Source organism: Capsella rubella, unplaced genomic scaffold (genome assembly GCF_000375325.1).
Source record: "Capsella rubella cultivar Monte Gargano unplaced genomic scaffold, Caprub1_0 scaffold_8, whole genome shotgun sequence".
Lineage (NCBI taxonomy): Eukaryota > Viridiplantae > Streptophyta > Magnoliopsida > Brassicales > Brassicaceae > Capsella > Capsella rubella.
The window spans coordinates 11112712-11128774 of NW_006238916.1; the positions used below are offsets into that span (position 1 = coordinate 11112712).

General features: G+C 38.3%; 1 protein-coding gene and 2 pseudogenes across 1 annotated transcript; all 3 read left to right on the forward strand.

Moving 5' to 3' along the window:
* The first annotated feature begins 1 nt into the window (after position 1).
* On the forward strand, positions 2 to 4744 carry LOC17876668. Its single transcript, XM_023779565.1, has 13 exons — positions 2 to 2048; positions 2125 to 2253; positions 2347 to 2457; positions 2561 to 2671; positions 2753 to 2802; positions 2889 to 3007; positions 3095 to 3198; positions 3288 to 3485; positions 3579 to 3785; positions 3877 to 4024; positions 4122 to 4252; positions 4337 to 4423; positions 4515 to 4744. The coding sequence occupies exons 1-13, from the start codon at positions 117 to 119 to the stop codon at positions 4608 to 4610; spliced, it is 3423 nt and encodes a 1140-aa protein (XP_023635333.1). The 5' UTR covers positions 2 to 116; the 3' UTR covers positions 4611 to 4744.
* A 906-nt stretch (positions 4745 to 5650) lies between these two features.
* On the forward strand, positions 5651 to 10591 carry LOC17874771 (annotated as a pseudogene).
* A 284-nt stretch (positions 10592 to 10875) lies between these two features.
* LOC17875435 lies at positions 10876 to 15852 on the forward strand (annotated as a pseudogene).
* Positions 15853 to 16063: the final 211 nt, after the last annotated feature.

The window sequence follows — 16063 nt, forward strand, 5'->3', positions numbered from 1 at the left end:
GTTCCCGCCTCTAATACTCTGCTTCTTCTTCTCCTCGCAAATAACAAAATTTCCTCCTTCAAAGCAGTCAAACCCTAGAGAACAAGAAAGAGAAAGAACCTTGAGAATCGTTTACTATGGTGCCATCTTTCAAGGATGATGAGGAGGGCGCACAACTTTACAAAGAAGCTACACATCACGTCGCTAAAGGAAATTACATCAAGGCATTAGAGATCATCGAAGATTTGAGTTTAGTGGAAGATAAAAACACATGGCTTCTTCGTCTCAAAGAAGGTCACATATTCTTGGAACTAGCGAGAAAAACAGAGAACCCTGAGGTGGAAATCGCATACTTGTTAGGTGCTGTAGAGTGCTTTTCGGGAGATGGTGGTGGGTTATCACCACTTTGTGCAAATGCACTCATCATGTTGGGAAAAAAGCTTGGGTCAGTATTGTATTACAATAAGTCCGTGGAGAAAGCAAAACAAGCTTTAACTGTTACTCAACTGAGTTTGCTAGAGCAAAGAGTATTCGACCAAACGAATAAAGGTTTGTTGAGCTTAATTGAAGATGCACAGTCCCAGATCGCTTCTCCCAAGACTCTTGTTGGTTCTATCATAAAAAATTCTGAACAAAAAGTTATGGAGTCAAATAAAAGTCCAGACCCACGTGAGGATGTGGTTAAAGGATTGAGGTCATACTGGGTGGGATTGGATGTTAAGATCAAAAGGGACTTTATGAAAGTAAGCATTGCAAAGTTTATTAGTTTTGTTGACGGAATAGGACATTACGGAGAGGAGGGGCGAGATGTTTTGCAGCAAGTTCTCGCTTCTGCAAAGAGAGACAGAAAATGGACATTCTGGATATGTCGAACTTTGTGTTCGAAAAAGTTCTCTAGTGCTGAAGAATGTAAGAATCATTTTGAACAAGTACACGCTGCAGATTTCAAACTTTCGTCAGAAAAGGATATGGTCAAGAGGATAGGAAAAGACTGGGCTCGTAAGATATCAGTTGGAGGTTGGGAACCAGTGGATACAGTAGCTGCCATTGGAATGATCAAGAATCACCTCACAGATGTGAAAGCGTTTGTATCTAAATCTAAGAATGGATGGTCCAATGAATGGCATATAGCTGTGGATGAAGAGCGGAGTAAGTTACTCAAGGAAATCAAGTTGCTCCTTGTCTCGTTTTGCGAGCAAAAAATTCTCCCCGGTAGCATTCGTGACTGGATGATGCGTTTTACAGTTAAGCATCTTGTAAAACTTGAAGTTTCCGAACAGAGTCTTGTCGATTCTCGTTTAGTAGAAACACCTCAGAGTATCTGTTTTCTAGAAAGTCATGAACTGAATCAAATCCTAGAATTTCTAAACAACATCAAGTGTGAAAGGAATGATGGTACAAATGTGGTTTGCAGAGCAGTGGACAGTTTCCTGGATCGTACTCGAGTTAAAGAAAAGATCGATTTTGACCCTGAGTTTTCATATCTGCTACTGGATAAAAGTCTACTGAAAAGCAACACTGCTCCACTCGATGATGAAGGGACTATCAGTGTTATTGATCCTAATGCTCACTACGCCAAGGCACAAGCTCATGGAGATGATATCATAACATGGTTAACTGACTACAGTTCAGTAGATAAGACCTTTCCCCGACCTATCAGAGAACATAATCTTGATATCTGGTTGGCTGTTCTGAAAGCTATTCAGTTTACATGTAGAACTCTGAGAACCAAATATGCAAAGAAAGTTAAGGTCTTAGATTATGATGCAGCTCTTACTGCTGTCAAGAACTTGTGTATGAGTGAAGATAAAAGGAGAATGAATCTTCAGGAAAATCAGTGGAGCAGATACGCATCTCTTCTATGCGATAGATGTGAAGAGAGAGCCCCAGGAAATTCCACAAAGTTATTCTTGTGCGTAGTACGAGATGTTCTCGAAGGAGCACTGCATCCAACATTTGATTTTCCCGATTTAGAAGATTGCCTGAATCTTATGCGTGATCGTAAAAGTGTCAGCGATGATAGAGTGTTGAGCTCAATAGACCTTCTGAAATCAGTGGTCATCCACAAGGTTCATTCATGATTTAATTATTCATTAATAATAGAACATGAAATTGCCAAGCTAATAGTTTGTACATGACTTGCAGGTTTTACTAATCGATTCAAAGATATTACTGATTGATAATTCAAGGATGAGTTTGCTGAATAAACTCACCAAGCTTTCTATTTTTGACAACCGCACTTATATGCTTCAACTGCTGAAACCTTTCTTGCTGGTTGGTTTGAAACTTTGGATATATACAGAGAGCTTTCATATTCTGTCTATTGTGGCCTTTAAATAATATCTTAATATGTTTCTTCTCAACTAGAGTGAAATTGTAAGTATGGAATCCAAAGCGAAGTCAGAGGCAGCAGAAGCAGAACTTTTACTCGAAGAGAAGAAGAAGCCACAATCAAAGAAGAAAAATAAAAGCAATAAGGTTTCTGATGTTCTAAACTCTATATATACAGAGAGATTTCATTACCCGTCTAGGTTTTCCTTTGAATTTTTTCTTATATGTTATTTTGTCTCTTCTCATCTAGAATGAAGTTGTGAATATAGTGTCCAAAGGCAAGTCAGATGCAGCAGAAGCAGTTCTTTTAACCGAGAAGGAGAAGAAACCACAATCAAAGAAGAAAAATAAAGGCAATAAGGTCTCTGATGTTCTAAACTCTATTTAATCCTCTAAATTTTTAGTTAAGCGGTTGTAAGGACGAGTGGTCTTCCTGGTACAGCAGAGAACTTCAACCAGCAAGTCTAATCCGCGTGATAAGACTGTTGAACAGTAAGTACCGTATGAGTCATTTTTCGCATGCTATAAATTGTTTTCAAATTTTCTCTGAGCAAATCGTCTTCTTACATGTAACACAGTAAACCTGCTGTCCACCTTGAGCCTGAAAGTACATCTTCATCACTTAAAACGGTGAAAGAAGATTCTATGGAACCTGGATATGCTCTAGCAAATGAAATTCAAGAGGAAGATGGCCCTGGTTATTAAAAAACTTCTCAATTGACCAATAATGTGATTTTTTTTTTGGGATTCATAATTCTTATTTGCTTCGTTCGCCATCTTTAAGATATGCAAAACAAGCCTGGAGAAGATTCACTGTTGGAACATTTGGAGTCAGCAGCTGGAGAAGCTGCAACCAGATACAATTCAGCTTTTGATGTGACGCTGAAGGTAAAGAATTACCAACCAAAACAAGATTCAATACTTAAATTCTCATCTTTTGATTAAGCTCATTTTACATCAAACATACTGTATCGCAGGCCCTCTTGAGCATTAAGATTTTCAAAGAATATTTGATGCGCAATAGGCAACCATTTCATGACGACCTGGAAGAACAAGTTCCTTCTTCGCTACAAAACTTCTTTACATCTTTTGTGTCAGAGGTGATAGACGATGAGGGAATCTACAGTTGCCTGTTGAGCGACTTCCTTGCTGACCTAGAAGAAGTTCATTCCATGGTACGTGTAGAGAATATAAGCTTCTTAGCATAGTGTTATTATTATTTGTTGAATAAGCTAAACTGTTAAGTCATCCTATTTGCTTTCTTTCAGTCAAGTAAAGCTGCTGAGGTACTTGTAACCATCCTTGAGTTCTGGCATTGCTGGAAAAATCCAGAAAGAGAGAGCTTGGTAACTCGCCTTTTCACATTGGAGGAAAATGAACGAATTAGTTGTACCAAATGCCGAAGGAAGCCAAATTATCCAGAGCAAAGTTCTTATGGCATTGTTATGGCTGCAGATTCAATCCGAGACCTAAAGGTATTGTTAATAAATTTTCCTCTTTATCCTACAGAACTGGTACTTCTTCCCTTATAGCTTACAACGCTGTTATATGCTTATAAATATGCAGTGTGCTCTTGGGAATATAGAGTTTATGGATATCCTTAAGGTGATCCGCATGGAATATAAAATCTTCTGTGACATTAAAACAGGAGGATGTGGAAAGACAAACTTTGTTCATCACATTATAAGTAGATGCCCACCTATCTTCATAATCGGTAAGTTGGACCACCATGGTTGAGATCTTATTTACTCGTATCATTTATTATGCTTATGATAAAGCGATGTTGGTGTTTTTTGGGTTTGCAACATTAGTGCTAGAATGGGAGAAGAGTGAAACTGAGAAAGAAATATTTGAAACAATAAAGGCTTTGGAGTGGGAGATAGATATCAGTAGGCTATATGAAGGCGTAGAACGAAACACTAACTACCGGCTAGTGGCAATGGTAAAATCTGAAACAAGGTCACAAATGTTTGTCCCATTGTTCTGTTTTTTTTTCTCTGTTACAATGTCAACATATATGATGCAGGTTGGTTGTGGTGAAGAAGAAGAACACATCTGCATAGTTTATGAAAAGAACCGGTGGGTCAATCTCAGGCACGCTGTAGAAGGAGAGGTAAGACGAAACTGCTTGTCTTCCTTGAGTTGAATAATGAATTTAAATAGGCAAGCCAACGTAATGAAGATATGTGTGGTGAATGACATAGGTTGTTGGTAACTGGATGAGTGTGGCCCGTTTCTGTGGAGAAAAGAAGGTCCGACCAGAGATTCTGTTTTATGAAGCTGTCCGATCGATGGTCTAACAAGTGACATTATTGTATCAATGTGGAGAGGTCCAGCTTCGATGTATAAAACAATGACATGTTCCAATTCTAAAGAAGTTGTGTGTTTGTGCTGTAAAATATGATTTGTTTTGGAAACTACAAATGTTCAACTACAGTCTACAGAGAGTCCTTACCATAAACACATCAAGCAAGAGGAGGGCATTTCGCATAATTGGTTTATCTACCAATAGACACCTTTTATATTAACTTAGTGTTTTTTTCCATGAGTTCTCCGAGATCGCTGTGATCCAAGTATAACTCGGCAAAGATGGTACATCGCATTTGAGTCTTAAAAAAGAGAGAGTATTGGAGTTAGTTTACTTTGGTTATCTACTTAGAGCATATTCGTTGGAAGAATTATGCACGTGTGTGTTTTAAGAATCTTAGCTTAGTCTAACCAACTCCGTAACAGATGCACATATAGTTGTAACTAGTTCCTAGATTTCGGTTCTCTTGATCTATAAATGTAATCGCCTAGTCTTAAAGTTGAATACGCAGAAATACTTTGATATCTGTTTCTCTTCAGAGAAAACATAGAGATGAAGAGAATGAAGATCGAAAGAAGATGAAGCGCTTGAGCTCAACACCTTTATAACGACTTCCTCAAACACATCGCTTAACAGCATCAATCAAAACAGCCACTTAACCGGCTCGGTTATCTTTCTGGTTCATTGCAATGCTCGGTTATCTCTCTGAGTATGTGCCTAGTCACTTGCTAATCGATTTATAAGTTTTTTTTTCTATTTTTTTTTTTTTTTTTTTTTTTGCCTACAATCGATTTGTAAGTTATATAATTGAAATTGACATCTCTTCTCTCCGACCAAAGATAAAAATACGATTTTTTTCTTCTTGTAACGCTCGTCCAAACATATTCACGAAATTTATTCATCATCAACTATCAAGAAAATTCTACATTTAAGTCTGAACCCAAATTCTAAGCTTTACTCAAGTTTTGGTCTTTTTTCATATATTTTTTTTCCGGTTGGATTGATGCACACAAGGTGTTCGACACCATTTCCCAATGCTCAGAATACTGTTTCTCTGTTTGTTTTTTATAAAGCCTTGTGTCATCACGTGGCAGTCACGTGATAAAGAGCCAGCCTCTTCAGTTTCTTGCGAATCATATTCGGTTACTGTTCCCGCCTCTACTACTCTCTCACAAATCTCTCTGAATTGTTACAGAAAGAAGAAAAGAACAAAACTTTAGAAACAAAGAACCTTGAAGAATCGTTACTATGGAGTCTTTTTTCATGAAGGATATTAAGGGGGCAAGACTCTACAAGGAGGCTGAAGGTCTCATCACTAAAGGAAACCACATCAAGGCCTTGGAGATACTTGAAGATGTCCTTTCAGTCCATTGGGAAGCCAGCGACTCATGGCTTCTTCATATTGAACAAGGTAAGGTGTTCATGGAACTAGCGGAGAAAGCGGAGGACCATGATGTGGAAATTGCATACTTGTTGGGTTGTATAGGATGCTTATCGAATCATGTGAAGGCATCACAACTTTGTGCACAATCACTCCAATTCTTGGCCAAACATCTTGGGTCGGTCTTGTATTACAAGAACTGCCTAGTCAAAGCAAAAGAGGCTTTAGCTGATACTAACATCAACAAACTGAGTTCAGCTACTCCAGTGGGATTCCGAAACCTAGTCATCGGAAAGAACAAAGAAATGGAGAGTTTAATCAATGCTGCAGAGTTCAAGATTGCTGCTTCCAAGACTTCACCTTTAATACCTGAGCCAAAAGTTAGGGAATCCAAGAAAAGTGCAGAGCCGTCTGGGGATGACTTTAAGAGGTTGAGGTCGTATTGGGTGGGATTGGATGTTAAGATCAAAAGGGAGTTTATGAAAGTAAACATTGCAAAGCTTGCAAGTTTTGTCGAGGGAGTACATAAAGGAAAGGGACTAGATGCTTTTAAGAGAGTTATCGCTTCTGGCAGGAAAGACAGTAGATGGACCTTCTGGATGTGTAGAACTAAATGTTTGAAAAAATTCTCTAGTGCTGAAGAATGTAAGAATCATCTTGTATTAGAACATGCTGCAGATCTTAAACATTCTTCAGAGAAGGATGTGGTCAAGAGGATAGGAAAGGACTGGGCTCGGAAGATGTCGATTGGAAGTTGGGAACCAGTGGATGCACTAGCTGCCATTGACATGATCAAGAATCAGCTAGAAAATGTAAAATCGTTTGCATCTAAATCGAAGAATGGATGGTCCACAGAATGGCCTATAGCTGCGGATGAAGAGCGAGGTAAGTTACTCAAGGAAATCAAACTGCTCCTTGTGTCGCTTTGTGACCATAAAATTCTCTCATGTAGCATTCGAGACTGGGTGATGCATTTTCCAGCTACATATCTTAGAAAACTTGAAGTTTCCGGACCGAATTTTGACGAGTCTCACCTTGCTGAAACACCTCAGAGTATCTGTTTTCTGGAATGTCATGAACTCAATCAAATCATAGACTTTCTAAAAACCATCAAGTGTCAAAGGAATGATGGTACAGATCTGGTTTGCAGAGCAGTTAACAGTGTCTTAGGTCATATACGAGTCAAAGAAAAGATCGACTTTGACCCTGAGTTTTTGTATCTTCTTCTGGATAGAAGACTTCTGAAAACCAATATCAATACATTTGATGATGAAGGGACAATCAATGTTTGTGATCCTAGTGCTCATTACGCCAAGGCACCTGCTTATGGAGATGATATCATATCCTGGTTAACTGACTACGATTCAGTGGATAAGACCTTTCCGAGACCTATCAGGGAACACAATTTTGGTATCTGGGTGGCTGTTATGAAAGCTGTTCAGCTCACATGTAAGACTTTGGGAACCAAATATGCAAAGAAAGTGCAGGTCTTAGAGTATGATGCAGCTCTTACTGTTATCGAGATCATTTGTATGAGTGAAGATGAAAGAAGAAAGAATCTGCCAGAAGATCAGTGGAGCATATATGCATCTCTTCTGTGTGATAGTTGTGTAGAGGGAGCTCCTGCAAAATTATTCTTGTGTGCAGTACGAGATGTCTTGGAAGGAGCATCGCATCCGACGTTTGATTTCCCCGATTTAGAAGATTGCTTGAATCTTATACATGAGCGTAAAAGTCTCAGTGACAATAGTGTGTTGAAGTCCATAGACCTTCTGAGATCAGTGGTCACCCAAAAGGTTAATCCACGATTTTAATATTCATTAACAATATAATAACATAAAATTGTCCATCTAAAAGTATCTACATGACTTGCAGGTTCTTCTAATGGATTCAAAAATTTTGCTGATTGATAATTCAAGGATTAGTTTGCTAGACAACCTCACTAGGCTTTCTGCTTTTGACAACCGCATTTATATCCTTCAACTGCTGAAACCTTTCTTGCTGGTTGGTTATATACATAGAGATTTCATTACTCTTCTATTTTTGCATTTAAATCGTTTCTTATATGTTATTTTGTCTCTTCTCATCTAGAATGAAATAGTGAATATGGAGTCCAAAGCCAAGTCAGATGCAGCAGAAGCAGATCTCTTAATGGAGGTGGAGAAGAAGAAGCCACAGTCAAAGAAGAAGAATAATAATAGCAAAAAGGTCTTTGAAGTTCTAAACTCTCTATTTTCTGTCTGATTTGGCCATGAAATTGTTTCTAATATCTCATTATTTCTCTACTCATAGAGTGAAATTGTAAATATGGAATCCAAAGCGAAATCAGATGCAGCAGAAGCAGATCTTTTACTCGAGGAGGAGAAGAAGCCACAATCAAAGAAGGAAAATAGAAGCAATAAGGTCTCTGAAGTTCTAAACTCTCCATTTGTTTCTTTGACTTTTTGGTTAATCAGTTGTAAGGATGAGTGGTCTTCATGGTGCAACAGAAAAATTCAACGAGCAAGTCTAGTCCGTGTGATAAGTCTGTTGAACAGTAAGTACCTTATGAGTCATTTTTCGCATGCTATAAATTGTCTTTAAATTTTCTCTTAGCAAAGCATCTTCTTACATGTAACAGTAAACCTGCTGTCCACCTTGAACCTGAAAGTACGTCTTCATCACTTAAAACGGTGGAAGAAGATTCTATGGAGACAGGAGATGCTCGAGCAAATGAAATTCAAGAGGAAGAGCATCACCAGCTAGAAGAGAGTTTTGTTCAGAATAATGATGGCCCTGGTTACTAAAAAACTTCTCAATTGACCAATAATGTGATTTTTTTTTTTTGGCATTCATATTTATTATTTTCTTCGTTCACCATCTTCAAGATATGCAAAACAAGCCTGGAGAAGATTTACTGTTGGAACATTTGGAGTCAGCAGCTGGAGAAGCTGCAACCAGATACAATTCAGCTTTTGATGTGACGCTGAAGGTAAAGAAATTACCAACCAAAACAAGATTCAATACTTTAAATGCTCATTTTACGTCTCTTTACTTCCTTACACAAAAACATACTGTATCGCAGGCCCTCTTGAACATTAAGATTTTCAAAGAATATTTGATGCGCAATAGGCAACCATTTCATGACCACCTGGAAGAACAAGTTCCTTCTTCGCTACAAAATTTCTTTACATCTGTTGTGTCAGAGGTGATAGAAAATAAGGGAATCTACAGTTGCCTGTTGAGCGACTTACTTGCTGACCTAGAAGAAGTTCATTCCATGGTACGTGCAGAGAAGATAAGCTTCTTAGCATAGTGTTATTATTATTTGTTGAATAAGCTAAACTGCTAAGTCATCCTATTTGCTGTCTTTCAGTCAAGTAAAGCTGCTGAGGTACTTGTAGCCATCCTTGAGTTTTGGCATTGCTGGAAAAATCCAGAAAGAGAGAGCTTGGTAACTCGCCTTTTCACATTGGAGGAAAATGAAAGAATTAGTTGTACCAAATGCCAAAGGAAGCCAAATTATCCAGAGCAAAGTTCTTATGGCATTGTTATGGCTGCTGATTCAATCAGAGACCTGAAGGTATGTTTCATTTAATTTCCTCTTTGTCCTACAGAACTGCTACTTCCCCTTTTAGCTTACAACGCTGTTTATATGCTTATAAATATGCAGTGTGCTCTTGGGAATACAGAATTTGTGGATATCCTTAAGGTGATTCGCATGGAATATAAAATCTTTTGTGACATTAAAACAGGAGGATGTGGAAAGACAAACTTTGTTCATCACATTATAAGTAGATGCCCACCTATCTTCATAATTGGTTAGTTGGACCACCATGATTTCGATCTTATTTACTCGTATCATTTATTATGCTTATGAATTATGATAAAGCGACGTTGGTGTTTTGTGGTTTTGCAACATTAGTGTTAGAATGGGAAAAGAGTGAATCAGAGAAAGAAATATTTGAAACAACAAAGGCTTTGGAGTGGGAGATAAATATCAGCAGGCTATATGAAGGCTTAGAATTAAACACTAACTACCGGCTTGTGTCAATGGTAAAATCTGAAACAAGGCCACCGATGTTTGTCCCATTGTTCTGCTTTATCTCTCTGTTGCAATCTCAACATATATGATGCAGGTTGGCTGTGGTGAAGAAGAAGAAGTAGAAGAACACATCTGCATAGTTTATGAAAAGAACCGGTGGGTCAATCTCAGGCACGCTGCTGTAGAAGGAGAGGTAAGACGAAACTGCTTGTCTTCCCTGAGCTTGAGTTGGACTGATGAATGATGGAGATACGTCATATGTGTGGTGAATGATATAGTTTGTTGGTAACTGGAAGAGTGTGGTCAGATTCTGTGGAGAAAGGAAGGTCCGGCCAGAGATTCTGTTTTATGAAGCTGTCCGATGAATGGCAAAACAAGTGTGTATCAACTATGGAAGCCCCAACATAACTGTGTGAAGCATTGACATGTTCCAAATTTCATCAGAAGTTTTAGTACTCTCTTTTCTCGAGAATACGACTTGTCTTAGAAACGATATTTTTTTTTCATCTTCCTCATCATGTACCCAACAAGAAGTCGACACAATGACACATAGAGTCTTCCGCACAAATGGTTCAGCACCCAATCTATCAGACAACAGTCAAATATAAGACCAGTCAATCAGTCATTGTGCATAGCCACGTGTCAATCACTCGTGATTTTTGATTTGTCTTTTTTTTTTTTTTTTGGTCGTCGTCTCTACGAATATAGATAGAAGTCTCTTGTGTCATCGTCTCTACGAATTGTTGAGCTTTATTCAAGTCCAAATATTTTCACGAAATTCATACATCCTTGATATGAAGACCATTAGCCATTTAGGTCTTAGCCTTCAAAGAGTGACACTAGATTTTTGGGTCTTCTTCTCTTTTGTTTATTTATTGCGGGAAAATCTCAAAGGGATAACGTACACAAGGTGTTCGACAGAATTCCCCAATGCCCAGAATTGGGTTAGACTTTGTTTGTTTTGTTTAGTAGTAAGCCTTGTGTCGTCACGTGGCTCTCACGTGACAAGAGCCAGCCTCTTCGAGCCCTTGCGGTTATATTCGTTAATTGTTCCCGCCCGCCTCTACAACACTCTCACAAATCTCTCTGAATCATATACTTCAATTCATTCATACAAAACCCCTCTGAGACCAAGAAAAAACACAAAGAATCTTGAGAAATCGTTACTATGGAGTCTTCTTTCCAGGATTTTGATGAGAGCGCACAACTCTACAAAGATGCTACAAATCTCATCGCTAATGGAAATCACATCAAGGCCTTGGAGATATTTGAAGATTTGATTTTCGTCCTTAGGCACGCCAAGGACTCAAGTATTCTTCATCGTGATCAGGGTCAAATATTCTTAGCACTAGCGAAACGAGCAGAGGACCCTAACGTCAAGTTTGCATATAGGCTGGGTTCCGTGGAATGCTTTGAAAATGGTGGGTTATCACCACTCTCTGCCTTTTAGCCGAACAACTTGGGTCAGTGATGTATTCCAAGAAATGCCTGAGCAAAGCGAGAGAAGGTTTACTATTTACTAACCCAAGCAACTCGGATTTAAAAGAAAGGGACAACAAGAATAAAGGAATGATGATTTTGATTGATAAAGCACAGTTCATCATCGCTGAATCCAAGACTTCTTCTACAAACAAGCGTGAGCTAACAGATTGGGAGTCAAAGAAGAGTCCAGAGCCGCTTAAGAATGAGTTTAAAGGACTGAGGTCGTATTGGGTAGGTTTGGATGTTAACATCAAAAGGGACTTTATGAAAGTAAGCATAGCAAATCTTATAAGTTTTTTGGAGGGAGTTCGGCATTACAAAGAGGGACTAGTTGCTTTGAAGCAAGTTCTCGCTTCTGCAAGGGAAGACAGTATATGGACGTTCTGGATGTGTCGAGCTTTATGTTCCATTAAGTTCTCCAGTGCTGAAGAATGTAAGAATCATTTTGAGCAAGAACATGCTGCAGATTTTAAACTTTCGTCAGAAAAGGATATGGTCAAGAGGATAGGGAAAGACTGGGCTCGTAAGATATCAGTTGGAAGTTGGGAACCAGTAGACGCAGTAGCTGCTGTTGAAATGATTAAGAACCAGCTCACAGATGTAAAAGCCTTTGCATCTAAGAATGGATGGTCGAAAGAATGGCCATTAGCTGCGGATGAAGAACGCACTAGGTTACTTAGGGAAATCAAATTGCTCCTTGTCTCGTTTTGTGACCTCAGAATTCTCTCATGTAGCATCCGAGACTGGGTGATGGGTTATCCAGTTAAGCATCTTAAAAAACTTGAAGTTTCTGAACAGAATCTTGTCGATTATCACCTAGTGGAAACACCTCAAAGTATATGTTTTCTAGAATGCCATGAACTCAGTCAAATCCTAGGCTTTCTTAAAACCATCAAGTGTGGAAGGGATGACGGTACTGATCTGGTTTGCAGAGCAGTGGACAGCATCGTGGCTCGTACTCGAGTTAAAGAAAAGATCGACTTTGATCCTCAGTTTTCATATTTGCTTCTGGATAGAAGACTGCTGAAAAGCAAGAACACTCAATTTGATGATGAAGGGACAATCAATGTTTTTGATCCCAATGTTCACTACGCCAAGGCACAAGCTCATGGAGATGATATCATATCCTGGTTAACTGAGTATAATTCAGTGGATAAGACCTTTCTGAGACCTATCAGGGAACACGATTTTGGCATCTGGGTGGCTGTTCTGAAAGCTGTTCAATTCACATGTCGGACTTTGGGAACCAAATATTCAAAGAAAGTGCAGGTCTCGAATTATAATGCAGCTCTTACTGCTGTCGAGAACATTTGTACAAGTGAAGATGAAAGGAGAAGGAATCTGCCGGAAGATCAGTGGAGCATATATGCATCTCTTCTATGTGATAGTTGTGAAGAGAGAGTTCCTGAAAGTTCCCTCCCTACAAAATCATTCTTGTGTGCAGTACGAGATGTCCTGGAAGGAGCATCGCATCCGAGGTTTAATTTTCCCGATTTAGGAGATTGCTTGAATCTTATACGTGAGCGTAAAAGTCTCAGTGACAATAAAGTGTTGAAGTCCATATGCCTTTTGAAATCAGTGGTCACCCAAAAGGTTCATCCATGATTTTATTATTCATAAACAACATAATAACATTAAATTGTCCCTCTAAAAGTATCTACATGACTTGCAGGTTCTTCTAATGGATTCAAAATTTTGCTGATTGATAATTCAAGGATTAGTTTGCTAGACAACCTCACAAGGCTTTCTGCTTTTGACAACCGCACTTATATTCTTCAACTGCTGAAACCTTTCTTGCTGGTTGGTTTGAAACTTCGGTTATACACAGAGAAAGTTCATTAAACTTCTAGTTTTGCCTTTGAATTTTTTTCTTATATGTTATTTTTTCTCTTCTCATCTAGAATGAGATTGTGAATATGGAGTCCAAAGCCAAGTCGGATGCAGCAGAAGCAGATCTTTTAATCGAGGTGGAGAAGGAGAAGCCACAATCAAAGAAGAAGAAGAATAATAAAAGCAAAAAGGTCTTTGACGTTCTAAATTTCTATTTGATTCTCTGATAAATACGTAGCCAGATATGTTAAACTATTATTAATATCCGTTTAAGTTATCTCAACAAGTCAATAACGAGTTCCTATCTTATAGGGATGATATATCTTCTATTTAGATTTCGTTCCCTTACCTGTAGGGTTTCTCTGGTTTCTGTATATTATGTTCACCTGTTCATTATTCAATACAAGAAAATTATACTCCACAAATTGGTTGTAAGATTGAATGGTCTTCATGGCGCGACAGAAAACTTCAACGAGCATGTCTAGTCCCCTTGATAAAACTGCTGAACAGTAAGTACCTTAAGAATCATTTTCGCATGTTTATAAATTGTTTTCGGGTTTTCTCTGAGTAAAACGTGTTCTTACATGTACAGTGAACCGTTTATGAATCTTAGACCGGAGAGTACATCTGCATCACTAGAAACGGCTGAAGAAGATTATATGGTACCAGTAGATGCTCTTGCAAGTGAAATGGGTAGATTGGAAACTTTATCCCAAACTGAAATTCAAGTGGAAGCTACTAAAGAGGACCCTGGTTGTTAATAGCTTCTCAATTGACCAATAGTTAGAATTATTTTGTTTTGAGATGAATAATTCTTAATTCTATCAGTTGCCATTTTCAAGATATGCACAACATGCCTGGAGAAGAAGATTCACAGTCGGATACGGAGTCAGCGCCTGAAAAAAATGCAGTCAGATATAATTCAGTTTATGACATGACACTGAAGGTAAAGCAGTTACCAGCCCATCACAAGATTCAATAACTAAATATCATCTTCTGATTCCAATTTCTCTTTGCTTCCTTAGTCTTTTTGATAAGTTCACAAAAGACGTGGTTTTGCAGGCTCTCTTGAACATTAAAGCTCTCAAAGAAGATTTGATGAACCAACCATTGCACGACCACCTCGAAGAACAAGTCCCTTCTGCACTACGAAATTTATTTGCTGCTTTTGTTTCAGAAGTGATAAATAATGAGCGAGTTTACAGTTGCCTATTAAGTGGCTTACTTGCTTCCCAAGAAGAAGTTCTTTCCATGGTTCGTGTGGAAAGATTCGCTTCTAAGCATTATATTTTAAGACATATGTCAACAAGCTTAATTGTTATTCTGAAGGTATTCTATTTTTCACTATTTGTAGTCGAGTGATGCTGCTATGGTAGTTGTAACCATCCTTGATTTTTGGCGTTGCTGGAAATATCCAGAAAGAGAAAGCTTGGTAACTCGCCTTTTTACGGTGCCTGATAATAAAAGAATGAGCTGTGGAAAATGCAGAAGGATTACAAATTATCCAGAGCAAAGTTCTTATGGCATTGTTATGCCTGCAGATACAATCAGAGCACTGAAAGTATGTTTTCCTTATTATCCTCTTTGTCTTTAAACAGAAACTGCAGGTACTTCCCCTTATAAAGTTGCTCTGCGCTTAAATTTATGCAGTGTGCTTTGGGGGATATAAAGTTTGTGGATATCCTAAAGGTGATCCGCAAGGGATATAAAATGTTATGTGACAGTAAAACAGGAGGTTGCGGAAAGAGAAACTATGTTCATCACATTATAAGTAGATGCCCGCCTATCTTCACAATCGGTAAGATTTGACCCCATGATTGTGATCTTTTTTACTCATTTCATATATTATCCATATCATAAAGCTATGTTGTTGTTCTGGGTTTGCAACGTTGTTAGTGTTGGAATGGGAGAAGAGTGCAACTGAAAACGAAATATCAGAAACAGTACAGGCTTTGGACTGGGAGATAGATATCAGCAGGCTGTACGAAGAAGGCATAGAACCAAACACTAACTACCGACTTGTGTCAATGGTAAAACATCTGAAACAGGGTCATATGTTTGGGATATTGTTTTTTTTTTTTGTATTTCTTTGTTAAAGTGGCAGAACATCTGGGAATATGATGTAGGTTGGTTGCAGTGAAGTAGAACACATATGCTTGGCTTATGAAAAGAATCAGTGGGTCAATCTCAGACGTGAGTGTTTAGCCGGAGAGGTAAGATGAAACAGTTACCCTTTTGTCTTCCTTAAGTTGAATAGTGAATTTAAGGTGGACATGATTGATATATGAGTGGTGATGCCATAGGATGTTGGTGACTGGAAGAATGTGGTCAGATTCTGTGGGGAGAGGAAGGTTCGGCCAGAGATTTTGTTTTATGAAGCTGCCTGATTGATGGCCTAACAAGTGACAGTATTGTATCAATGATGTGAAGTCACGCATTGATGTATATTACAGTGACATGTTCCAGTTCAAGAATTGGTTAAGAAACTTCAGATTTAATTAATTAAAATCGTGCTTTGAATCCTATGAACTGCCTCTTACAGCACAGTGCTTTGAATAAATTCTGGTTAAGAAACTTCAGAACTAAAATTGTTTCATGTCACACCAAATATACTCAAACTTTGCTCAGCGTAATTCAATGAAAACCACGTATAATCATATCATAAGTTATTATATATGCTATGAGAACCATAGGATCAGTGCTATTTGTAGAATTCAACTTCCTCATA

Excerpts from the sequence above, each read along its gene's own strand:
- LOC17876668 (XM_023779565.1), top strand. The coding sequence starts at position 117 with ATGGTGCCATCTTTCAAGGATGATGAGGAGGGCGCACAACTTTACAAA. Across the intron at positions 3,486-3,578 it reads TAGAAGAAGTTCATTCCATG|TCAAGTAAAGCTGCTGAGGT; the intron begins GTACGTGTAGAG and ends GCTTTCTTTCAG. Across the intron at positions 3,786-3,876 it reads ATTCAATCCGAGACCTAAAG|TGTGCTCTTGGGAATATAGA; the intron begins GTATTGTTAATA and ends ATAAATATGCAG.